Genomic DNA, 24,288 nt, shown 5'->3' with positions numbered 1-24,288 from the left:
AGCTGGGGATGTGGGGAAGGGGGATGTGGAAGAGGGTGGTTGACAGTCCAAGCTCCAGGGACAAGGCAGTTTTACACAATGGGGAAACGAGGTCACTATAGCTAGAAGGATTTGAGTCAGACATGAGGAGGAACTTCCTGAAGCTCCTGGGAGGTAAAGGGGGAGGAAGCCAAGAGTCAAACACTGGATGGGGAGCTCCAGCAGCAGGATTGAAAGCACTGAGGCCTGTTGTTTCTGACATAGTTTTATGAACATCTACAGAGTAGCCTTGGAATCCAAGGAGCCCACTGGGCTGGGACTCAAAAGCCTCAGAGCCACTGCCTCAGCTCTAGAATGCAGGGAATTCCCAGAGTCCTCAGGGAGACCCTCTCCACCTCAGGGTCAGCTACGCCTTCCGGGCAGCCTCAGGCCAGGGTGGGGAAGGATGCTCCCCCCTGCTCCCTGCAGGCTGCCCGCAGGCCACCTGCCTGAGCCAGTCGAGGGGCACTATCACAGGCAGGCATGCTAATTAAAACAGGAGCCACACCGCCCTCTCCAGTCACCCCTCGCTACCCACACAAATTGCATTTTATATGTTTTTTATTTACTGTGTCACTTTTAATTAAATCTGTAATCACCTGCCTGAGGGGGCATGGTCCCCTTTCCCAGCTCAGCGTGATCTGAGAGTATGTGCACCTGGGTGCGGGTCTGTGCGCATGGGGCTGAATAGCAGGCCCTTTGCAGGTGGGGGCAGGGGTGTTTGCATGAATGTGCCTTGCCATGTATGGGTATGCGCGTGTGGGGTCACGGGTACCTGCATGGACAGCCCACGCAGAGCAGGGGTCTCCTCTTGGCCCTTGACCTGAACCAGGGACACTCCTCTGCTCTAAGCTTGTCATTGTGCAGATGGGAAAACTGAGGCACAGTGAGGGGTGGGACCTGCCGGGCAGACTGTCTCAGGGCAAACAGTACTTTGTGAAACTCTGGAGGGCCTGGCTTTATTTTTTCCTTAGAGAGAAAAATAGAAATTGTTCAACTCACTAAGTTTCTAAATTAGAAACAGGACCATAACATACTGTTCAATAAGCACAGCCAATGCTCGAAATGTGTTTTGTTTTCACATTATGGTCAGTTACGGGAAGCCACAGGAACAGACAGCGAAGGGAGTGGGAGCAGGGGCAAGGATCAGGCAGCAGACCCAGCAGAGGCCCCACGCTCCAGAGGGGCTGCCAGAAGGAGAGTGCCCAGGAGTGTGTCAGTGCCCGGGGCTGGGGCAGAGGCTTGAGAATTGTAAATCATGCTTTCTACCTTTGTCTGCCTGCTAAAGGTGGTCTCTGGTTCTCACTTGAGGTAGATTTTTGATGGGGATCCCTGTACGGGGTGACAGTGGCTGGGCTCTACATGGGAAGAAAGAGGGTGGATGTCCCTGGAGGAGGAAGGAGGCACAGAGGCCTGGCAGAAGCAGCTGTGTCCTGCTCCTGCCATTTTGTCCAAGTGTCCAGGGACAGGGTCACTGCACACATGAGAATATGTGTCACACACACACATCGGGCCGCCCCGAGTTGGGGGTTGAGGGTACTGCTCAAACCATCCTGGGTCTCTGCCCAGGTTGAAGGGTCTGCAGGATGGAGTCCATTGGAGCCTTGTTCTGTGTGTGTGTGTAGGGATAGATCTGGACAGGGGATCACACATGCGCAACTACAAGGGTTGGGGGGAAGGGAGAATGGGGTAACTGATGGTAGCGGGTAGTGAGCAGGACCCACGAGTGTCCCCTGTAGGTGCAGAGTGGTGTGTAGGCATGAGCATGTGTGCCCTCGTGCCCATGGTGGCAGCTGGGTTGCTAGGCAGGTGGGTTCCATCTGGCTGGAAACACACAGGTTAGACACAGGTGTACTTGTTGGCGGGGTGCAGGCTGTGTGCGTGTGTGCATGCGTGTACAAGTACACGTGCCTGTGTTGGAGCAGGATCTGGCACCGCCCCTGCCCCTCTAAGAGCCCCCGCCCCCACCCCTGCTTGCTTCTGGCCCCAGTTGATTAATCATGGAGCTGAGTGGCTTCCAGCTTATCAGGTACCTTAATAGCTGAATAATTCCAGCCCCATCAGCGGGCCCTTAATTGCTTTCTTGTTGCTGCAGCCTGGAGTGCATGCTGAACGGGTGAGCTCCTGGGGGACGAGCGCTAGCTCCAGGCAGCGTGCTGGACCGAGGGCTCCCAGCTCCCAGCACCCTGCCACCTGGGCAGCCCCTCTCCAGAAGCTACCAGCCACAGCTGCCCTGCCTACTCATGCGGGGCCTGGAGGAAGAGTAGGCTGAACTGTTCCTTTCACAGCTTGGGAGGGGTGAGGATCAGGAAGTCTTCCTGGAGGAGCTGGGGCAGCCACAGCTGGGCCCTGGGAAATAGGGAAGGTCTGGATAGGCTGAGAACAGGTGGAGCATTCTGAGTGGGGGCACAGGCATAAGTGTTGTGGTGGTGGGTTTGGCAAGACACAGCCCAGGTGCTCCCCACCCCAGCTCCCCGCTTCCCCCCAGCCACCGTCATCCTCAATGAGCTCAACTGGACAGAGGCCCTGGAGAATGTGTTCATGGAAAACCGCAGGCAAGACCCCACGCTGCTGTGGCAGGTCTTCGGAAGTGCCACAGGAGTCACTCGCTACTACCCGGGTAGGTACCAGCCCCTGTCCCCTGTCTGCCCAGCACCCCTCCTTTCTCCATCTGCCAGCTCACCCATCCTGGAGGCATGGGATGGAGTGGCTGCTCTGTAGTCTGTGGTGGCCCAGTCACCTCTGCAAGGCCTGCCTACCCAGGTCAGCCCTTTCCTGCTGGTCCCACTCACTTTCTCTCCTCCCTCAGCCACCCCGTGGCGAGCCCCCAAGAAGATCGACCTGTATGATGTCCGAAGGAGACCCTGGTGAGCAAGCAAGAAGGAGCTGGGGAGGGACACCCCCTCAGCTCCCCACCTTTCCCGCCTGCTCCCCCACCTCCCCATTTCCAAGCCTCCTAGCAGGGCGCAGCCAGCTGTATCCAATTTTCATTTCACACATCGTTGCCACTGGAAAATGGATCCCATCACCCAGGCAGGCCTCCCAGCTGTCATGCCCCCGTCCACTGCCCAGCACCCCCACCCACTCAGGGCTGAGAGATTGGAAGAGAGATTGGACCAGAGGGGGTCCCCAAAGGCAGATGTAGCCTCTGTAGGGTTGGCCAGCCCCTGCCCTACCCGTCTGAGCCGCAGATACCCCTCCCCTCTGCTCTGCCCCTCCGGCAGCTCCCTATGAGTATCCTTCCCTGGCACCTGCGCCATCCCACACACAGCTAGACTCTGCCCTCGGGGCCCCAACCTGAGGCAGAGAACACAACAAGTCACTGAAGCCAGGAAATGTGGCTCCTGCCCCCTCTGGGGATCACCTGCTCATATATACCCCTGGTACTTTTTCCTTGCTGAGGAGCCAGACCATTCATGTCATGGGCAAGGACTGTGTCTGTTTCATTAAATGTGGTGTCATCAGTGCCTAGAACCCTGCCTGGCCCACACAGTGCATGCTCAGGAGAAATGTATTGAATCAATATGTGTGTGACGGAAGGAAGGACCCACATGGTCCCAGTGGGTCTTACCCTAACAGAGGCATCTCCTGGGCAGGTATATCCAGGGGGCCTCATCGCCCAAGGACATGGTCATCATCGTTGATGTGTGAGTGAGCAGTGCTGGCAAGTGGGGCTGGGGCAGGGGCGGGCAACGGGCTAGACTCTGCTGCCCTGAACATCATGGGGGATGGGCAGGAGAACACTTGAGGTTCCCCTGGCTCCTCCACGGCCCCTGCCTGACCTCTCCAGGAGTGGCAGTGTGAGTGGCCTGACCCTGAAGCTGATGAAGACATCTGTCTGCGAGATGCTGGACACGCTGTCTGATGACGACTATGTGAATGTGGCCTCGGTGAGTGCCAAGGTGGCAGACAGGGCAAAATGGGTCACCCCACCTGCCCTGCTCCTGTGACCACCACCAGCCCCATGCAATAGCTGCCTGCCCTGGCCAGCCTGAGGCCAGTCACCACCCTGCTGTTCCTGCAGTTCAACGAGAAGGCGCAGCCTGTGTCATGCTTCACACACCTGGTGCAGGCCAATGTGCGCAACAAGAAGGTGTTCAAGGAAGCTGTGCAGGGCATGGTGGCCAAGGGCACCACAGGCTACAAGGCCGGCTTTGAGTATGCCTTTGACCAGCTGCAGAACGTGAGCCCTGTGGGTGGGCAAGTGGGCGGCTGGGGGAGGAGAGGGTCCAGGCTTGGTGACACCCAGGAAATCAAGATGGATGGCCTCATTAGCACCAAACAGGCAGCTTGGACAGATAGCACCATATGCTATGGGGGAGGAGGGCCAGAGATCCAGGCTCACTGCAGGAGGGAGGCCCTGCCCCTGGACCAGGGAGGGCTGAGAGCTGGGGCTGAGAGCTGGGGCTGAGAGCTGCCTGCCTTCGCCTCACTCCCCTCAGTCCAACATCACTCGGGCCAACTGCAACAAGATGATCATGATGTTCACGGATGGTGGCGAGGATCGCGTGCAGGATGTCTTTGAGAAGTACAATTGGCCAAACCGGACGGTGAGGCTCAGCTGAGGCAGGGGCTACCCTGACCTTGGCCCAGTACAGGGGAGGGCTGTCCCCTGGTGGCCTCAGCAGTAACCTCAAACCCCCCACAGGTGCGCGTGTTTACTTTCTCCGTGGGGCAGCATAACTACGACGTCACACCGCTGCAGTGGATGGCCTGCGCTAACAAAGGTACCTCCCCTGTGCATCACTGTCAGGGGCCTGCCTGCCATTTCTTTTTGTCGATTGCGTATGTTGTTCAACTGTCCATCCATATGTCCAGCTGTGTGTTCACCTGCTGCGAGACAGGGCCTCCTCCCATCCACGAGGCTGTCCCTCACTCTATCTGGAGGCTAACGTGTCCACCTGACTGAGCCTCTTTTTGTCCATCTGTCCATTGTCCAACCGTCCCCCAGCTTGTCTACTCCTGCATCTGTTTGCTGGTCCGTCCATCTCTCTGTGCACTTGGGCCTGGCTGCTGGGTGGACTTTGAATAGCATTGCACCCTAGAATGAGGGACCTCAGACCTCAGGCTCCTCCCTCCTCATCTCTGCCCCCTGCTGTGCTTCCTGATACTGCTGCACTCACTCCCTCTCCATAGCACCGCCCTTGGCAGGGCAGAGGCCAGGAGCACTAGAGGGAGAGGACTCCAAAGAGAGAGGAGCCCAAGAGGCGAGGCAGGGCTGCAGACACACCCCAGGGGCAGGGCCCTCTGCACATGGGTCCTGCAATGCCAGCCAGGCCCACCTCTGCCTCTTCTTCCTTCACAGGCTACTATTTTGAGATCCCTTCCATTGGAGCCATCCGCATCAACACACAGGTAAGACTGGGGGAGGCCCCTCCTCCCAGTCCTTGGCTTCCCTGCAGGGACGCTGTGTGCCATGGGCTGCTGTGGACCAAGGGCGCCCCCTCACGGTGGCTGGGGCACAGTCCCAATGCCTGGGGAGACAGAACAGGCAGTGCCTGGGAAAGGCATTCATGACCCCCACCACTGCCCCCTCCCCAGGAGTATCTAGATGTGTTGGGCAGGCCCATGGTGCTGGCAGGCAAGGAGGCCAAGCAGGTGCAGTGGACCAACGTGTATGAGGATGCACTGGTAAGGCCTCTGGGCAAGGAAGGGATGGGGCTGGCACCCTTCCCCCAGGGATGTGCCCACAGGTCAAGACCCTGGAGGGCCCCCTTAGGGGGTGAACCAAGCACAGGAGAAAGAGGTGGCCTGCACTTGAGCCCCTGCTCTGAACACTCAGGGTGGGGTCAGTGCTGGCCACAGGTGACTTCATCATCTTCCTCTCCCTTTAGGGACTAGGGTTGGTGGTAACAGGGACCCTCCCTGTTTTCAATCTGACACAGGATGGCCCTGGGGAAAAGAAGGTGAGGAAAGGGGAGGGTCGGGGCTATGGGTGTGCCTGGAGAGGGATGGGCACGCCCACAGCAGGTCTGGGGGTGGAGGAGGGGCAGGGCAGGCCTTCACACTGCCTGTGAGAGCAGCTTGAGGCCTTGTGGAGGGTGGTTCCCCATGGAATTGAGCGCATTGCAGAGCCCCCCATGCTTCTGCTCCCAGAACCAGCTGATCTTGGGCGTGATGGGCATTGATGTGGCTCTGAATGACATCAAGAGGCTGACCCCCAACTACACGGTGAGCATCCACCCGCCCATCCGGCTACCCTGCCTCCCATGTGGACGCAGGCAGGCTCAGCAGAGAAGACTGATGGGTATTACAGCGCCTCCATGGAGACCTCTGAGTTCAGGGGGTCAGGGAAGGCTTCCCCAGGAGGTGACCTTGGGTCTAGAGCAAGGTGACCTTGGGTTGGCAAACTTCCTGTAAAGGGCCAGACTGAATATTTTAGGCTTTGCAGACTTAAATACCCATCTCTTATTTGGTTGCACTGTTGTATTGTAAAAGCAGCCACAGACAAAACATAAACAAATGGGCATGGCTATGTTCCAATATAATTTTATTTGTGGATACTGATATTTGAATTTCAGATAATTTTCACATGTCACAAAATAGAATTTTTCCTTTGATGTTTTTTCTAACCATTTAAAAACAAAACCATTCTTAGCTCATGGCCATATAGTAATGGGCAGCAGGCCAGACTTGGCGCATGCACATAGGTAGGAGTGTCCCGGGCAGAAAGGAAAGGAGGGGATGGCATACATTGGAGGCAGAGGGAATTCTCTGGCCAAGGGCCCAAAGGTGAAAAACAATCATAAACCAGGGTAGGGGCAAGATGGCAATGTGGCTGGCCCAGCGCCTGCGGTCAGGGAGTCTGCGTCTTCGCCTGTGGAATGGGGAGAGGTGTGGTATGTACAACAGCATCATTAAGCCTGAGCCCCCTAAAGCCCCTGCTTGGTCCTGAGCGGGCAGGGGCTGTGGCAGTTGGCCTCCAGGTACAGTAAGAAACTGACTAGGGGAGGTAAGGGCTAGGTCCTGGTCTCACTCCTACTTCCCTTCCACCCGGAAGGGAAGCCCCAGGTAGGATTCCCAAGGGTGCACTCATCGTGCTGCTCTCTCTTGACATGGGAACAAGGACGAGGCACAAATCAGGGGCAGTAGTGGCTAGAGGACGGCCACAGGGGTACAGAAGCAGCAGCCCTGTGGGACCAGTGGAGGCAGAGAGGTCAGGCTGACTGACAGCTCATAAGAATCGGGAAGAGGATGAGGACTGCAGAGCAGCAGCCCACATGCCAGTTAGCCTTGGCAAGGGCTGGTGCACAAGGGGCAACCCGCCTGCAGGCCTGGCTGAAGAGACAGACTTAGGGCCACATGGCATGGGGGGCCCTTAGCCCAAGGCAGGCAAACAGCATCTCTCAGTGCGCTGGAAGACCAAATAGGGAAGAACTCTGGAGCCCAGGGAACCCCAGCCCATCCCTCCAGACCCTGAGCCCCCAATCTGTGCCTCCAGCTTGGAGCCAACGGCTATGTGTTTGCCATTGACCTGAACGGCTACGTGTTGCTGCACCCCAATCTCAAGCCCCAGGTGAGCCAGATGGGTGACCTGGAGGGTGGGCAAACCTTCTACAATGGGGACTTCTGACTCCCCGCCCTGCCTCCAACAGACCACCAACTTCCGGGAGCCTGTGACTCTGGACTTCCTAGATGCGGAGCTGGAGGATGAGAACAAGGAAGAGGTAAGGAGAGGAGGAGAAAAGGGGTGGGGGACAGAGCACAGGAGTGTAGGGGCCCTGCCCCTCACATCTCTGGCCCTTCCAGATCCGTCGGAGCATGATTGATGGCAACAAGGGCCACAAGCAGATCAGAACGTTGGTCAAGTCCCTGGATGAGGTAAGGAGGCAGGGCTGGGGACCAGGGAGTCAGGGTGGGCACCCTCCTACCCCACTGCCCCCTGCCTGCTAGCCCGAGTACCTGACCCAGCCTCCTCTCCCAGAGGTACATAGATGAGGTGACACGGAACTACACCTGGGTGCCCATAAGGAGCACTAACTACAGGTAAGTGAGGCCAGGGCTGGGCAGGCAGAGAGGGTGGGGCGGCCCCAGAATCTGAGCCCAGCTGCCCCCTCCCTCTCCCACTGTGACCACCATCCCAGCGGGGGACCAGTGGCCAGGGCTGCTCACTACTCACCCTGGGATGCTTAGTCTGCCAAGAGACTCCCTGGCCTTTAAGGAACAAGCAGCAGGTCTGAGAGCACAGGACGGTCATCCAAAGTCTCCTCATCACTACGGCCATCTGCACCCAGGATACTGCCTTTGGCACGTTCACTGCCTGCTCTCAGCTTGCCTCAGAGCCTCAGGGCGGAGCGGGTCCCTTGTGTGTCAGGCTGGGTCGGTGCAGGCTGACCTCTGCGTGCCCCACACAGCTAGTCCATCCCAAAATGCCGGGCATCCTTACAGCCCATGCCAGCCCACAACTGCCACCCCTCACCCCCCGCCATATCTGCACCAGCCCTGCTTTCCACTGGCTTTGAGTATCTGGGGGCTGGTGACCCCACTCCCACAGCAGCACTGGCACTGCAGCCAGCTCACGGCAGCATCTGCCCCTTGTGGGTCAGAGGGAGGCTGGCTGGGCAGGGGGCTGTTGTGAGAGGCTGCTGGGAGGGGAGATGGTGTGCGGATTTGCTTTGGGGCTGGTTGCCTGGTGGCCTCCAGGAGAGTTTGAGAAGTGGAGAGCCTCCAGGGTGCCAGCCCCTAGACCATGAACCTCCCGCAGCTAAGCAGGGAGAGGAGCCCCTGGTGGTGGGAGGAGGGGATGCCACAGCTGGGACCTCTGCCCAACTCCAAGGCCATGGAGAGGGGGTGCCAGTGTGGCCCGCCTCCCCCAGCCATGACCCGCGCTTCTCCCCCCTCAGCCTGGGGCTGGTGCTCCCACCCTACAGCACCTTCTACCTCCAAGCCAATCTCAGTGACCAGATCCTGCAGGTCAAGTGTAAGTGGCCCGGCCCCTGCCTGCACCCTGCACCCTGCCTCTGCCCCACACCCCGGCCGGTCCCAGGCAGCACAGCCAGCGCCAGTTGCCGGCGAGGCAGTCCCTCCTGCCCAGTCTGCCCACCCTCAGGTGCCCGCAGGCTGGGGCACCTTGAAAGTCTGTGGAAATCTGCATGCTTGCCTTTTCTTAGATTCGGTTCCAGGCCATTCTTTCATGGTTTCTGTTGAGGTTGCTGTTTTTGGTTTCTCCTACTCCGTGTCTTCCCTTCTTAGCCTGCCTGCCCCACACACTCCTGGGGGCTGCATTCTTGGAAGACACCCCCTCCCCTTACCTTCCCCCTTTCCCCTCCCCTTTCCCCTCCCCTTTCCCCTCCCCTTCCCTTCCCCTTTTTCCCCTCCCCTCCCCTTACTCCATCCTCACCACCCCCCCTCCCCCCACCTTCCCCCTCCCCTTACCTTCCCCCTCCCCTTACCTTCCCCCTCCTCTTTCCTCCCCCCACCTTCCCCCTCCCCTTAGCTTTCCCCTCCCCTTACCTTCCCCCTCCTTTTTCCTACCCCCACCTCCTCTCCCTTCCCTTCACCTCCTCCCCCTCCCCTCAATTCCTTCCTTCTTCCCCTTACCTCCCCCCTCCCCTCCTCCCCCTCCTTTCCTCCCCTTCTCCTCCCCCTCTTTCCCCTCCTCTCCCTCCCATCCTTCCCATCCTCCCCCCTCCCCCCTTTTCCCCTTCTCTCCCCTCTTTCTCCCTCCCCTCCCCTCTTCCTCTTCCTGTTCAGCTCTCTCCCTCTATGGTGCCCCCCTCCCATGGTCCCTCTCTCTCTCTCTCTGCCCCCTCCTCTCCATTCTTTCCTCATCTATCCTCACCCAGTTCCCACTTACCCTCTCATCCTCCTCCTCTCACCTCCTACCTCTCTCCCCTCTGCATCCAACCTCCCTCCCTTATGTGCTGTCCTCTCTTCTTCCCTGTCTCCCTCCTTCTCTTCTCCCTGCATCTCCTCTATCTCCCTTTTTCTCCTGCTTACCTCCTCTCTTTCTCTCCCCCACTCTCCCTCCCTCCCGCTCTCCCCACCCCAGCACCTTCTCTCCCTCAGTTCCACTCCCCACACTCCCTCTGCTCTGCCTCCTGGCTCCCTCCTCACCTTCTTTCCTCCCTCCTTCATTCCCCATCCCCCTTCCTCTCTCCCCCTCCCCGCTTTCTCCCTGGCCCCCCTCCTTCCTCCCCTGCCTCTCCCAGTCCTCTGCCTGTGGCTCACCCCTGCATGCCCTGCTCATCCTGGGCCTCTCCTGAGAGAGTCTCTAGAGCCTGTGGCCCTGCCTGCCCACCATGCCCGAGGCCACTGGGAGGGAGGCTGGGGCTCCGGCCCCACCGCGCGCCCCCCACCTGCCTGGCCGACTGGGGGCTCATCTCCTTTGAGTTTTCTCGCTCTCTCTTTCTCTCTCATGTCGTTTTTTGCAAGAAGTTTCCTTTCGGTATGATGATGAGACACAATATTTTCATTCAAACAGCCATTGAATAAAATATTGTTTGTGCCCCTCCCCTTTCCCTCCCCCTTTTCGTTTGTTTTTGTGTTTGTGTTGTTTTTGTTTTCCTCGCTTTCTCTCTTGGTGGACTGTCCCAGTGCCAATCAGCAAACTGAAGGGCAAGTATATTCAGAACCAGTGCACCCTCCTCTCCCCACCCCTCCCACCCTCACGCCCCTGCTTGCCCCCCTCCCTGCCCAGGACCAGCCAAACCCCTGCTCTCCAGGGCCCCCTCCCAGCATCCCCCTGGCTCCTCTAGTTCTTGCCTTTCCTCCGATTCCTTAGCCCCTATGAGAGCCAGTGGCCTGTGCCTCTGGCCCTGCCTGCAGGGTGTTCTCCAGCGTGTTCTCAGGGCCCACCCTTTCCTTGGACCCCTCACTCTCTCTGGGAAGGCCCCTGCCTCCCCTACCTTCTCTGTCCCTCCAAGACAACTCAACAGTAGGGACAGCCTGGATGCTTCTCCACCACCTCCCACTCAGTAGGGCAGGAGGCCTGAGATGCAGGGGTAGATCAGCCCCTAGTGGGGCTCATGTGAAGCTGTGGGAAAGGGCCAGCCCACAAGGCCTACTCTGAGGAAGCTCTCCCTCCTCTGGCAGTAGCTCCAGAAGCTGGCAGTCCTCCAAGAAGGGAGGCAGAAGGCTCGGAAGCCTCACGCCCCGATGCTGGGGCCAAAGGGCAGCATAGGGCAGGCACCTAGGCCACTGAAGAGCAGGGCTGACCTGTGCCTCCTGGGCACTGACATAGGTGCTGACGTCCCCGTGTCCCACCAGCCCGCTGCTCCCAGAGGCTTTGCTAAGCCCTGGAGTGGCTCGGCAGTATGGAAAAGCTGTTTCCCTGGGGAAATAAAGCCAGCTTTGGGGACCAGGGGCCTGGACAGGGATGGAATGGGATCTGTCTAGACTCTAAGAGCCAGCAAAGGTGTTTGGAGGAAATCAGGCTGGGTATGAAAGGAAAGGTTCTGGCACGCTGGGGTGCCTAAGCCAAGGAGACTTCTAGAAGGGTGGGTAGTGAACAGTAGTGAACCCCTAGACCCTGGCAGAGAGTAAGGGGAGTGAGAGAGGACAGCATTACAAAGGTCTCAGAGAACCACCTCTCCCAGGGAACCCGTGGGCAGATGGGGCATGGAGATGGGGCAAGGGGATGTCCCCATGACCTGGAAGCAGGGGCACCCAAGAAGCCCAGGGGCAAAGGGGATAAAGGGGCCAGAGCCACCTCCGATGGCCTGGGCGGGGGTGGGGGATGTGCCCTACTCCCACTGACTTGAGTTGTCTTTTTCTCCCCACCCTACCACATCCCACCCAGTGACCCCAGAAATGCAGGGCCCTGGTAACAATGACAACATAGCATAGTCTCCTTCCCTGCTCCTTCGCCCTCCTTTTTCTTTTTCCTCCTCCTCCTCTTCCCCCAACCCCTTCCCCATCGGCTTGTGTCCAGACCCTGCCTCACAGTCCTATCAGAAGGAACAGTCCAACCAGTGACTGCCCAGCCCCTCCAAGCACCCCAAGTGCCCCCTCCCCAGAATCTTGCAGTGCATTGTGGGAGTATTTGGGAGCAGGGACAATCCCTCTTCTATACAAATAAAGCCCTGGGAGCAAAAGAGCTCAGAAGTGGAGACAGGCTAAGAAGGTGGACCACCCACAGTGAGGCCAAGAGCAGAGGGACCCCTCCCAGGTGCAGACCAGCAAGGTGGCCAGTCCAGCTGGGCAGGGAAAGGCCATAGAGGAGCCCCAGCGGCCACATCCTTAGGTTCACTCTCAAACCCATACAGAGATAGTCACACTCGGGCACACACACACACACTCAGTGCATGCATGCTCACTCACACACACATGCACAGCTCATAAGCCCAGGGCACAGGCCCAATTGGGGATGCCTCAACAGCAGCCCTATGCCCTCTCTGGAGCCCTAGCATCCCCCATGGCTGCCTGGAGCCCAGACAAGTTTTAGTAAGGATGGAGACCCAGCCCATCTCCACGCCCTCAGCCAAGGGAAGCAGGTACACAGGTTCCAGCAGCACTCCTTCCAGCGCCCCAGACTTTCTTCCCACACTGTGGGAACAGTCCCTGGCACTTTGAGGGTCTCCCTTCACCTCCTGGCCCAGGGAGGACCACCAGCCCCCCCACAATGCACTGCAGCATACCCTCAGCTGTCCCCGCCCGTCTCTGGTTGGACTGTTTGTGCCCGTGAGAAACCCCCTCGGTTTGGCCATGTTGATGCCTGACACAGAACAAAAGCAAGACCTACCAAAACGCAAACAGCTGCAGCAAAGAAAGAGAGATAAAAATCCGCAGCCAAAAGCCAATTCCCTTCCTCAAAGTCTCTTTGGAGGCGAAGGAAGCTCAGCATGCGGTTTTTTCCATTATGGATGTGATAAGAGCGAGACTGGCGCCTCCCCCAGACCATGCATATATATAGCAGTGTGTGTATATATATGTGTGTGTGTGTGTCCGTGTATATGTGCTATACAGCCGTATGGAAGCATATACAGCCACGCCAAGGGACTCACTGCCAACAGAGGACCAGGCCCGGGCAACATATTGGCTATAACTGCCCTCCTCCTGCGATGCTGTAGTCTCCACAGGCCCTCTACCCTCCCTGCCCGTCCCTTCTCTTTGGCTCCTGGACATGGAAATGGCGGGTTTCCTCTTTGCTGGTGTCTCCCCCTCCCTCCAGCCCCCCTCTCCCCTGTCCTTCCAGCCCCGTCAGCTCTGAGCCCCCTGGCCTCCCACCTCCCCAGCCCCCGCCGGATAACCCCCCGTTTCTGTTGCAGATTTTGAGTTCCTGCTCCCCAGCAGCTTTGAGTCTGAAGGACATGTTTTCATTGCTCCCAGGTAGCTTGCGTGTGGCCTTGCTGAGGTGTCCTCCCCTACCCTGAGCGCCCCGGCCCCACCCCCTGCACTGCTGCCTGGAGCTCTGTGTGACTGTATTCTGTGCAGTGTCATCCCCCGGCCCCCATACATTGCCCGGTATGCACGGCTGTGTGCATACCCAGGCCATGTACCGCACCAGGCAGCAGTGGCCGGCGGCCTCACGGCCCTAGCTCCCACCAGGCCGGGGCAGGAAGTCTCCAGACTCATCTGCTGACTTTCTCTGCCCTCCCAGGCAACCAGGCAGGAGCCCTTCCCGCCCCGGGGTGGCTGTCTGTGGCATGCCCACCCCTTGCCAGGCAACTGCTGCTCTGGTTTGTGGTGTCCTACCCATCCCCCCAACCCCACACCCCATCGTTGTCCTGTGTCAGTCGGTGTTCATGTGGGTCTGGGGGCTGAGTCAGCCAGAGCCCCTGTCGGCAGTGCCAGGTCTAGAAGTGGTACTTCACTTGGGGGATGGGGGGAGGAGGGCAGGGGCTTTAAGGAGCTGCTCCAGCAGATGAGGAGTCGGGGCCCAGAGCAGGCCCAGGCCTGGACCATCCAGGAGTGCATGCTCAATGTGTACATACACGTTCTCATGCACACACCCTCTGCCTTTGGCCCACATCTGGGGAGGCCGGGTCCCCTGGGTGCTGAAGCCCTTCCATGACTCAGGCTTGGGATGAGGGCAGGTGGGTGGATGCAGCTGATAGAGACCCCAGGGTCACTGGAAGGCAGCACACGGGGGCTCTGGACATGCCTCACCTTTGTGTGTGCACGTATGTGCATGCACCCAGTTTTTCTGTGATTCTTTGTAGATGTGTGTATTTGTGAGTCACCATGTACGTATGTAAGAGTCTGAGCATAAATGTGGGGGTGGCTCTGTGCGTCAGTGAATGTGGGAAGGTGTGAAAAAGCCTGTGTGGCCCACGTGACCCCCGAGAAAGCTCTCTTGAGGGCAGGGACCCTATTTGTTTTTGCCATTTCTGTGTCTGTGGCTCGGGAGAGCTCAATAAATATGTGGAGGGTGAGTGAATGAAGTACCCCACAAATGTGAATGTGCATACTGTGTGTACAGGAGAGTCTGCAAGTGACTTGGTGTATCTCAAGCACAGTCGTGTGGGTGTCACCCTGGGTGTGTCCAGTGTGGCCTCTAGGCATAGAGGTGCAGGCTGTACACTGCACGAAGGCCCTGGGGGCCAAGGAGTGAGTGGGGCCTGAGACCCAGTTCCACATGCCCTTACCAAGCCACGAGCCCTACCACAGCCTGGGAAAGTGGCACATGTTCAAAAACCCCACAGTTAGTGCCATATAGGACAATGAAGCGGTCCCTGGTGGCAGAGGTATGAATGAGGGGTCGGGCAAGAGAGAGAGCTCCACCTATCAGAATAGAAGGACTGCTCCCAAGACTTCCTAGGCAGCAAGCCCAAGCAGACCCCCCTCACGCCCCACAGCCCCATGTTCTCTGGACCCAGAGCCTGAACGCAGTGAGGGTCTTGAGGGAAGGGGCATTCCAGGCAGAGGGAACAGCCAGTCCAAGGACCCACATGTTCCCACTGACTTCCTGACACCCTCTGTGCTATGATGAAAAAAGCGAGTATCAGAGAGCATGAGTGAGTTACCTAAAGGCACATAGCCAGGAAGAGGCAGGGTGGGGTCTTAGGCTGACAAAAAGCCAGTGTTTGTACCCGGGTCCCACCTGGTGCCCATGGGAATGCTCTAGGGCATACAGGTGGATGAGCTGGCCGCCAGGCATTTCCTGGGGCTTCCCAGGTGCACTATCTGGGTCCAGCTACACCAGAGAGATGGGAGGCTCTATAGAGCCATGCCCAGGAGAAAGAAGCTGCCTGAATGGAGGAAGTAGACCCTCATTTTTTTTTTTTTTTTTTTTGAGACGGAGTCTTGCTCTGTCGCCCAGACTGGAGTGCAGTGGCCGGATCTCGGCTCACTGCAAGCTCCGCCTCCCAGGTTCACGCCATTCTCCTGCCTCAGCCTCCTGAGTAGCTGGGACTACAGGCGCCCGCCACCTCGCCCCGCTAGTTTTTTGTATTTTTTTAGTAGAGACAAGGTTTCACCGTGTTAGCCAGGCTGGTCTCAATCTCCTGACCTCATGATCCACCCGTCTTGGCCTCCCAAAGTGGTGGGATTACAGACTTGAGCCACCGCGCCCAGCCGACCCTCATTCTTGTGTCAGCTCTGCCCCGTCTCAGATCCCAGCAGCCTGTCAGGCATGTAGCAGCTGCAGCCAGGAAGAACCCACGTGCCCCTCCCTGAGGCCTGGGCTTCTCAGTGAATGGCCAGGTGGGCCTGTTGGGAAGCCTTGACCCCATTGCCCTGTCCAGCCCCGTAAGCCCACTCTTCTTGCCCCTCCCCACCCCTAGAGAGTACTGCAAGGACCTGAATGCTTCAGACAACAACACCGAGTTCCTGAAAAACTTTATTGAGCTCATGGAGAAAGTGACTCCAGACTCCAAGCAGTGTGAGTGTCTGGCAGAGCAGGTGGCTCTGGGCAGTGCCCAGGCAGCATGGGGCCAGCCCAGAGGAACCCAGAGGCCAGGGAGGTGTGGAAATAAGCAGGCACAAGCTAAGGGCTGGGCCTGGGCCAGGTCATGGAGGAGGCTCCTGGTGGAGCCTTGAGGGTGGGGGCGAGAGTGGACAGGGAGCTGCAAGAAGACACCCCCACCCCCAGCCCTCCCCTCCTGTTCCAGGCAACAACTTTCTTCTGCACAACCTGATCTTGGACACGGGCATCACGCAGCAGCTGGTAGAGCGTGTGTGGAGGGACCAGGATCTCAACACGTAGGCATCACCCAGCCTGTGGGGGCAGAAGGCTGGGATGGGCCCGGAGGCCCTGGCCCTGCCCAGCAGAAGGCAGGCCTGTGACCCCACCCTCCTGCCACCCCCAGGTACAGCCTACTGGCCGTGTTCGCTGCCACAGACGGTGGCATCACCCGAGTCTTCCCCAACAAGTAAGTGACCTATCCCACTACCCAAACCCTGCCCCTGCCAGGGAACCTGCATCTGTTCTACCCAGAGGCCTCCTTGCACCTGTGGAGACCACACAGGTCCTGGTGTGGAGGCCGCCTTGCACCTGTGGTCCCCGACAAGCGACCCCTTACCTACCAATCTGCCTCTTGGGTGCTCCAGGGCAGCTGAGGACTGGACAGAGAACCCTGAGCCCTTCAATGCCAGCTTCTACCGCCGCAGCCTGGATAACCACGGTTATGTCTTCAAGCCCCCACACCAGGATGGTGAGTGTCCCCCCAGTGTGCCCAGTAGCAGGCAGGGAGCCTCAGCTTCCCTATCTGCTCAGAGAACTGGGCTCTGCTCTCTGAGGCCCCTCTGCAACACAAGGCTGCCTGAGGGCAGGGCAGACGTGAGGAGAGGGATAGACTGTGCCAAACACTGTCCTGAGTGCTGGGTGCTTGGGCTGGAGTCATCCCTGGATTGGACTCCTGGGTTTGTAGGGCCCAGCATAGAGTGGTCAGTGTGGCTGCCAGACCCCACTCCTGACTTCCCCACCCAACCCCCAGCCCTGTTGAGGCCTCTGGAGCTGGAGAATGACACCGTGGGCATCCTCGTCAGCACAGCTGTGGAGCTCAGCCTAGGGAGGCGCACACTGAGGCCAGCAGGTGAATGCTTGGGACAGAGGCGGGGAAACAGGCAATGGACAGGGTACTGCCTGGGCAGGTAGCACTGATGGTCCCTTGCTCTCCCCCAAAGTGGTGGGCGTCAAGCTGGACCTAGAAGCTTGGGCTGAGAAGTTCAAGGTGCTAGCCAGCAACCGTACCCACCAAGACCAGCCTCAGCAGGTATTTGGGCAGGGGCGGGAGCAGTAACCCAGCAGTGCCCTTCCTGGAGTCCCCTGGAACTCCTACCAACCCTCCGCTCTGGCTCCAACACCTACACGGAGGCAGGGGCAGCTGCAGATGGCCTGGGGAACAGGATGTATGACAGGTGATGGGAGGGAGGAAAACTGGTGGGTGGCTTACGGTCCTCACTCTCTGCCTAGCAGTGCGGCCCCAACAGCCACTGTGAGATGGACTGCGAGGTTAACAATGAGGTGTGTATGCCCTGAACCTACCCTGGACCCTAGCTTATCCCACTTTCAGACTTCCTAGTCCCAGCTGCGACTCCCAGCACATCCCTTGGCCTGTGGGTCTCAACATCCCCACCCTGACTTCACAGCCTTTCCAGGACTGGGGGAGTGATGCCCCCAACTCTGAACCACTGGACTGCCTGGGGTGGAAGGTCTGGGGCGGAAGGTCTGGGGCCCAGCCCCTGTCCATTTTCCTCCCCATTCCCTACCTCTTAGGACTTACTCTGTGTCCTCATTGATGATGGAGGATTCCTGGTGCTGTCCAACCAGAACCATCAGTGGGACCAGGTGAGGATCAGGAACAGAGTGGAAGAAGAGAGTAGGGATTTGAGCCTTCTAGGGGTGTAGCACTGCCAGCCCTGTGACCATGGCTTTCTCCTGGCATTCTCAGGTGGGCAGGTTCTTCAGTGAGGTGGATGCCAACCTGATGCTGGCACTCTACAATAACTCCTTCTACACCCGCAAGGAGTCCTATGACTATCAGGCAGCCTGTGCCCCTCAGCCCCCTGGCAACCTGGGTGCTGCACCCCGGGGTGTCTTTGTGGTGAGTCCCCAGAGATGCCTGGACTGGAGATGGGGGGGGACTGGGAGACCTGCCCACAGATGACCCCCTACCTCTGATATTTGATAGAGCTGGGGGTGACCTAGGGCGAGGGGCAGCAGTGGCAGTCCACGACCCTCTCTCCACTGCAGCCCACCGTTGCAGACTTCCTTAACCTGGCCTGGTGGACCTCTGCTGCCGCCTGGTGAGTCCTGAGCGGGAGGTGGGTAGAGAAGTGCTCCCTGGTCAGTAGGGCTCAGAAGAGAAGTAGGGCACGGCATCGTTCTCTGCTGACCACCTGCACTCGCCTCTCCGTGCCCTGCAGGTCCCTGTTCCAGCAGCTTCTCTACGGCCTCATCTACCACAGTTGGTTCCAAGCAGGTAGGTAGGGCTTTGGAGGCGCCTCCTCAAGTCCGGGTCCCCAGTCTGAGCAAAGACGACTCCAAGGGGACGGTGGGGCCTACGACTGAGGGAGGACGGAGACCTTGCCCGGGTCTGTGGGCGGAGCTGAGGCGCTCTGGGCCTTCGCAGACCCCGCGGAGGCCGAGGGGAGCCCCGAGACGCGCGAGAGCAGCTGCGTCATGAAACAGACCCAGTACTACTTCGGCTCGGTAAACGCCTCCTACAACGCCATCATCGACTGCGGAAACTGCTCCAGGTGCGGCAGTGGAGCGGGACCAGAGGCCAGGGGCGGAGCCTGTGAATGGGGCGAGACGCTCGGGAGGATGGAAGGAGCGGGGTTGCAGTACGGGGGCGGGTCAGTGGCGGGGCAAGCTCGACGCCCGACTTTCCGGGCTGCCCGCAGGCTGTTTCACGCGCAGAGACTGACCAACACCAACCTTCTCTTCGTGGTGGCCGAGAAGCCGCTGTGCAGCCAGTGCGAGGCTGGCCGGCTGCTGCAGAAGGAGACGCACTGTATCCTGCCCCCGCCCTCCCCGCCGCCCTCTCCGCCGCCCTCTCCCCTTATGCCCCGCGCGCCCTCTCCCTGCCGCCGCCGCCTCCTTGACTCCCCACCCATGCCCAGCGGACGGCCCGGAGCAGTGTGAGCTAGTGCAGAGACCGCGATACCGGAGAGGCCCGCACATCTGCTTCGACTACAACGCGACGGTGAGGAGAGGGGGCGGTGGACCCGAAGTCCCTCGGCCTTGCGCGCGCCCAGGCCGACCAGCTCCTTGTCTCTCCCCGCAGGAAGATACCTCAGACTGTGGCCGCGGGGCCTCCTTCCCGCCGTCGCTGGGCGTCCTGGTCTCCCTGCAGCTGCTGCTCCTCCTGGGCCTGCCGCCCCGGCCGCAGCCTCAAGTCCTCGTCCACGCCTCTCGCCGCCTCTGAGCGCCCCGCCCCCCCCCACCCCACCCCACCTGACCTCTTCGCCTTTCCCACCCTCCTGCCCTACACTCCCCACCTTAGGGCCTAATCCCTCCCTCACTGAAGGACCTGAGCTGGCCAGGCCCTGAGAGTCTGGTCTGCGCCTTGGGATGGGGAGTCCCAAAGCGGGATGCCGCAGGTCTTTGGCACCCAAATCACGTCTCACCTCTGAACTGTTCAAGTGTCCCCAGACCCTTCTTCCTTGCTGGGCTACCCCCCAGTGGGATGGGACAGGGAGGCCACACGCACTGGTGCCAAAACCAGGCCTCTGCTGCTGCCTTGCCTAGAGGCTCATGTGCGGGGGGACCCTGCCTCAGCTGGACTCCTGACCCGGCCTCTCTGCCCCACCCAAGCCCAAACTTGGTTTCTGTGAGAATAGTGGAGGAAGGTGAGATGGCCAGTTTGAAGCCTGTGCCTCCCAGCTTAAATCCTAGCAGGAGAGAGGCTCTGGGGCAGCCCCCATGGGCTCCTCCCCCTTTCAGGCCTACAGCCACATCCCCAAACCCACTGGGTGTCAGGATAGTCAGTGATACCAGTTTAGACACTACCCCATAAACACCTGGAACCTTGAGGATGGAAACTGGACTCAGACATACCCCACTGGGCACACGCACAAACACACACACTATGGGGTGGGGTGGGGCTTACAAAGCCTTACACAGGGCGAGGGGTTGGTGGGAGGGTTGGCACCTGCACACTCCATCTCCTGCTTACCACCTGCCTCTAATCTGAGCTGCAGCTTGGCTGGTCCTCCCATCTCTAAAGCTGAATGTCAAACAGTGCCAAATGCTGGGGCAGGGGGTGAAGAATCCTCTGTCCCACCCCTAACCACCAGTGTCCTCCAAGTGTCCCTCACCTCTCCAGGTGCGCATTGTAACCATTTCTCACTAGTGTCAGGCCCTCAGTGGGACCACATGCCACTGCCTGCACCTTTCGGCAGAGGAACCCCCACCAGACATCACCCTTTGCCTTAGCAGGGGTGACTTGGTCTCTCCTGGCTGGGCCATCCTTCCCCCAATCTGGCCCTTACACACTCAGGCCAGTGCCCACTCCCTATCTCCCTCCCACTTCCACAAAGACGCTCCCTGCTCATAGGAGGCCAAACTGCCCCTCCCCTGCTGAACATACACACACACACACACACACACACGCTCTGTGCACACACAGAGGTGGGGCCTGGGCACAGCTCTTCACACCATTCATTCTGGTCATTTCCCCCAAAGGCATCCCAGCCTGGGGGCCAGTGGGGAACTGAGGGCAAGGGGATGTAGTGATGGGGCTCAGATGGACTGGGAGGAGGGGGGAGGGTGATGCATTAATTAATGGCTTCGTTAATTAATGTCATGTTGCTTGTCGCTTTCTCAGTGTGTGTGTATGGTCCATGCCCACTGCCGGTGCCAGGGTGGGTGTCCATGTGCACCCGGCCTGGATGCCAGCTGTGTCCTTCAGGGGCGTGCGTGTAACTGTAGTGTAGTCAGGTGCTCAATGGAGAATATAAAAATAAACATATACAGAAAAATATATATTTTAAGTTTAAAAAACAGAAAAACAGACAAAACAATCCCCATCAGGTAGCTGTCTAACCCCCAGCTGGGTCTAATCCTTCTCATTACCCACCCGACCTGGCTGCCCCTCACCTTGGGTTGGGGGACTAGGGGGCCATTTCCTTTTCTCTGCCCTTTTTATGTTGTTCTATTTTGTACAGACAAGTCGGAAAAACAACAGCGACAAAAAAGAAACTTTGTAAAATACCGTGTGTGTGATTCCTTGTAAAATATTTTCAAATGGTTTATTACAGAAGATCAGTTATTAAATAATGTTCATATTTTCACTTCAAATGGTTCCCATCCACTGTATCAGCCTGGGGGTGAGGACTGGGTAGCTATGAAGACAGTTGGCCAAGACCTCAGAGTCTCACTTAGTGCTCTGCTGGGGGTCAAGACCATGGTAGCCCAGGTCCCTGGCAACCACAGGGCATGATACTTGCTTCCACCAGTTAACAGGTGCCAGGCCCTTGACATACTTTGTCTCATATCATCTCAAAAAGCTGTCTTTTAAGGACAAGCCAAACAGGCTGGGTGCGGTGGCTCACGCCTGTAATCCTGGCACTTCGGGAGGCCGAGGCGGGCAGATCACTTGAGGTCAGGTTTTCGAGGCCAGCCTGGCCAACATGGTGAAACCCTGTCTCTACTAAAAATACAAAAAAATTAGCCAGGCATGGTGTAATCCCAGCTACTTGGGAGGCTGAGGCAGGATAATTGCTTGACCCCAAGAGGCGGAGGTTGCAGTGAGCCAAGATTGTGCCACCGCACCCCAGCCTGGGCAACAGAGCGAGACTGTCTCAGAGAAAAAAAAAAAAGCAAAACACCCTCCCAGAGCCTGAAAGCCAGGACCCTGGAGGGAAGAAGACAGATTAGAGATGCTGGTTTAGTGGGGAGGTGAATCTGGCAGTCTGGTCAGACCACCAGGGCCTGACAGGTCCTCTGCCTAGAGCTATGAGTGAGCACCCGGCCAGTGTCCCTACCGAGCGCTGGAGGACCCAGTCCTGTTATTCCAAGAAGCCATGACCACAAGCGCAGCAACGGCTCCCTCCTGGCCCAGAGGAGCTTGAGGCCGCAGCTGCTTAAAATGGAGCCATAGGCCAAACTTCGTTTTTGTGAATCTGCTCAAGCTTAGGCCCAAATTCATCTTCACCCTGGTCAGTGTGACCCTCGCAATCTTCTCATGTGGAGAGAATTATAACCTGTTACCACCAGAACACGTGTCCCTGCCTTCCCACCGCAGTGCTCTCTCTCCTCCCAACACTCTGCTCACTCTTTACTCACCTGGCTGAGTCCTCACCACAATCTCTGGGGTGGGTACTAGTGTATCCCCATACCACAGAGGAGCAAACTAAGAGGAGAAAGCCTTTCCCCCCAGGTGAGAAGGCTAAAAACCAGCAAAGATTTTAGAGAGGAGTTGGCCACCAGGGGTTGGGGGGCTTGGATGCTAAATAGATGAAGGGGCTTCCAGGCCGCAGCCAAGATGGGGACTTTTTTGTCACTCCTCTGCAGGGGTCTGCTGCAGAGCAATGTCTAATCCACAACCCCCAAGACAGCTCCCATGGCCTGCAACAGCCCCTGCAATCTTGGATAGGGTGGTCGGATAAAATACAGAACACCCAATTTTGAATTTCAGATCATGAACGAGTTTTTAGTATGGATGTGTTTCAACTATTGTGTGGGACATACCTATACTGAAAAACTGGGGGCTGGGCACAGTGGTTAATGCCTGTAATCCCAACACTTTGGGAGGCTGATGCAGCAGGATCGCTTGAGCTCACAAGACCAGTCTGGGTAAGATGGCCACCCCACCCCTGCCCATGTCTCTACAAAATAAAAAATTTTGAAAAATTAGCTGGGCACAGTAGTGTGTGCTTGTAGTCCCAGCTAATCAGGAGGCTGAGGCTGGAGGATCCCTTCAGTCCAGGAGTTTGAGGTGGCAGTGAGCTATGATTATGCCACTGCACTCCAGCCTGGGACAAAGCTAGACCCTGTCTCAAAAAAAAAAAAAAAAGAGGGGGGGGGACATGATTATACTCAAAGATTATTCATTGTTTATCTGGAATTCAAATTTGACTGAGCATCCTGTATTTTGATTTGCTAAAACTGGCAACCTTACCCTGATGTGGCAACCAGTGGGAACCCAGACCCCAGAAAAAAAAGCATCAGCACCCTTTGTAACCTGTAGGCCATGCACACTTCGGCACACACTGAAATCAGTGGCTGAAAGGAACGGATTCTGTGCTTTATAAAAGTACTTTGTCAAAAATTGTTTTAATTATATGTACAGCTTTTTGTTTTGAGACAAAGTTTCACTCTTGTTGCCCAGGCTGGAGTGCAATGGCACGATCTCGGCTCACCACAACCTCCGCCTCTCGGGTTCAAGCGATTCTCCTGCCTCAGCTTCCCGAGTAGCTGGGATTACAGGCATGTGCCACCATGCCTGGCTAATTTTGTATTTTTAGTAGAGACGGGGTTTATCCATGTTGGTCAGGCTGGTCTCGAACTCCCGACCTCAGGTGATCCGCCCGCCTTGGCCTCCCAAAGTGCTGGGATTACAGGCATGAGCCACCATGTCCAGCCTATATGTACAGTTTTTTTTTTAAGTAACTCAATATACAAAAAAAAAAAAAGACACAGAACACAACCACTGTCAGAAGCCACTGTGGCGTGAAGTGGGGCCAGAACACTTCTGGCCCAGGCTTGTGGAGAGACCTCTCTTCCTCCGCAGTGATCAGAAGTCTCTAGTGGGGAGGAGGGTCACTGAGGGCAGCCCAGCCTCGTCCGTGTGCGGGAGGGAGTCCTAGGTTCGTGCTCCAGGCCCACCTCACTTGGAAAAAAGGCAACGTGAAATAACAAAAAATGTTTCCAAGTGGGAGAAACCAAACAAAGGCAACATGGGCAACACTCGCTGAGTACCCAGGGTGGACTGGCATTTTACACCCCTTTCCACTTATTAGGACAGGAAGATCATGTCATCATCTATATTTTACGGTCCATGAAACTGAGTTTCAAAAAGGTTCAGGAACTTAACCAATGCCACACAGCCGCCAAGGCAGAGCAAGGGTTCCAGCCTGGGTCAGGTGCCATTCAACAGACCACGGAGGTTCTGTTTCTCACACAGTGACACACACCCACACGCCAGCAGACAAGGACACACTCGCTCAGAGGTACATGCACAAATAGAGCTACTCTTCCCAGGGAATTCAGCAAGTGTGGGCGCTAGAGCTGTGTTGCTTCCCGAACCCCCACCGCCGCTTTCAGGGGTTAGAGATGCTAATTCATCCCTTCCCACCTCCTGAGAACCGACGGAAACGGTCCCTGAGAACTACAAGTCCCAGCACAGTCCCCTCTCACCACGACGGGACCGATCCGTGCGCATGGCCTCCTGGGACTTGTAGTTCTAGCCAGAACCCTGTTCCACTCTTCCCCGGCTGCAA

The 24,288-nt window shown here is 57.7% G+C and overlaps 2 protein-coding genes and 1 long non-coding RNA gene across 11 annotated transcripts in view; 2 read left to right on the top strand and 1 right to left on the bottom strand.

Moving 5' to 3' along the window:
• CACNA2D2 (calcium voltage-gated channel auxiliary subunit alpha2delta 2) overlaps positions 1-21,145 on the top strand; it is a 140,540-nt gene extending 119,395 nt beyond the window's left edge. The window contains exons 7-39 of one of the 8 annotated variants that reach the window (XM_015130838.3): positions 2,507-2,638; positions 2,828-2,885; positions 3,615-3,665; positions 3,809-3,908; positions 4,043-4,201; positions 4,461-4,568; positions 4,667-4,745; positions 5,324-5,373; positions 5,560-5,649; positions 5,853-5,924; positions 6,115-6,189; positions 7,460-7,534; positions 7,614-7,685; positions 7,768-7,839; positions 7,943-8,004; positions 8,862-8,938; positions 10,555-10,575; positions 13,227-13,287; positions 15,684-15,781; positions 16,011-16,101; positions 16,209-16,271; positions 16,450-16,553; positions 16,836-16,934; positions 17,026-17,114; positions 17,318-17,365; positions 17,618-17,689; positions 17,793-17,945; positions 18,095-18,147; positions 18,268-18,323; positions 18,474-18,600; positions 18,748-18,857; positions 18,967-19,049; positions 19,131-21,145. In XM_015130838.3, coding sequence (XP_014986324.3) covers positions 2,507-2,638; positions 2,828-2,885; positions 3,615-3,665; positions 3,809-3,908; positions 4,043-4,201; positions 4,461-4,568; positions 4,667-4,745; positions 5,324-5,373; positions 5,560-5,649; positions 5,853-5,924; positions 6,115-6,189; positions 7,460-7,534; positions 7,614-7,685; positions 7,768-7,839; positions 7,943-8,004; positions 8,862-8,938; positions 10,555-10,575; positions 13,227-13,287; positions 15,684-15,781; positions 16,011-16,101; positions 16,209-16,271; positions 16,450-16,553; positions 16,836-16,934; positions 17,026-17,114; positions 17,318-17,365; positions 17,618-17,689; positions 17,793-17,945; positions 18,095-18,147; positions 18,268-18,323; positions 18,474-18,600; positions 18,748-18,857; positions 18,967-19,049; positions 19,131-19,271 — 2,801 coding nt within the window. In that variant the 3' untranslated portion in view covers positions 19,272-21,145. Of the gene's footprint in view, positions 1-2,506; positions 2,639-2,827; positions 2,886-3,614; positions 3,666-3,808; positions 3,909-4,042; positions 4,202-4,460; positions 4,569-4,666; positions 4,746-5,323; positions 5,374-5,559; positions 5,650-5,852; positions 5,925-6,114; positions 6,190-7,459; positions 7,535-7,613; positions 7,686-7,767; positions 7,840-7,942; positions 8,005-8,861; positions 8,939-10,554; positions 10,576-13,226; positions 13,288-15,683; positions 15,782-16,010; positions 16,102-16,208; positions 16,272-16,449; positions 16,578-16,802; positions 16,935-17,025; positions 17,115-17,314; positions 17,366-17,617; positions 17,690-17,792; positions 17,946-18,094; positions 18,148-18,267; positions 18,324-18,473; positions 18,858-18,959; positions 19,050-19,130 lie in introns of all 8 variants that reach the window. The other 7 variants (XM_077992839.1, XM_077992840.1, XM_015130839.3 and 4 more) reach the window with 7 other exon arrangements.
• The window catches only part of RASSF1 (Ras association domain family member 1), a 274,834-nt gene that overhangs the window by 219,919 nt on the left and 30,627 nt on the right, over positions 1-24,288 (top strand). The gene's annotated exons all lie outside the window — the stretch shown is intronic.
• LOC114676352 (uncharacterized) lies at positions 15,724-18,156 on the bottom strand. 2 transcript variants are annotated; one of them, XR_013413971.1, is made up of 4 exons: positions 18,017-18,156; positions 17,625-17,659; positions 16,426-16,510; positions 15,981-16,117 (listed from the first exon to the last, which is right to left on the bottom strand). It is a non-coding gene; the product is annotated as an uncharacterized LOC114676352 (long non-coding RNA). The 2 variants fall into 2 exon arrangements; XR_013413972.1 differs by lacking the exon at positions 16,426-16,510 and having other exon boundaries at positions 15,724-16,117.

Source organism: Macaca mulatta, chromosome 2 (assembly GCF_049350105.2).
Source record: "Macaca mulatta isolate MMU2019108-1 chromosome 2, T2T-MMU8v2.0, whole genome shotgun sequence".
In the NCBI taxonomy this organism is placed as follows: Eukaryota; Metazoa; Chordata; class Mammalia; order Primates; family Cercopithecidae; genus Macaca; species Macaca mulatta.
The sequence above is the reverse complement of the archived record's forward strand: the minus strand, read 5'-3'. Positions and strand labels throughout refer to the sequence as shown.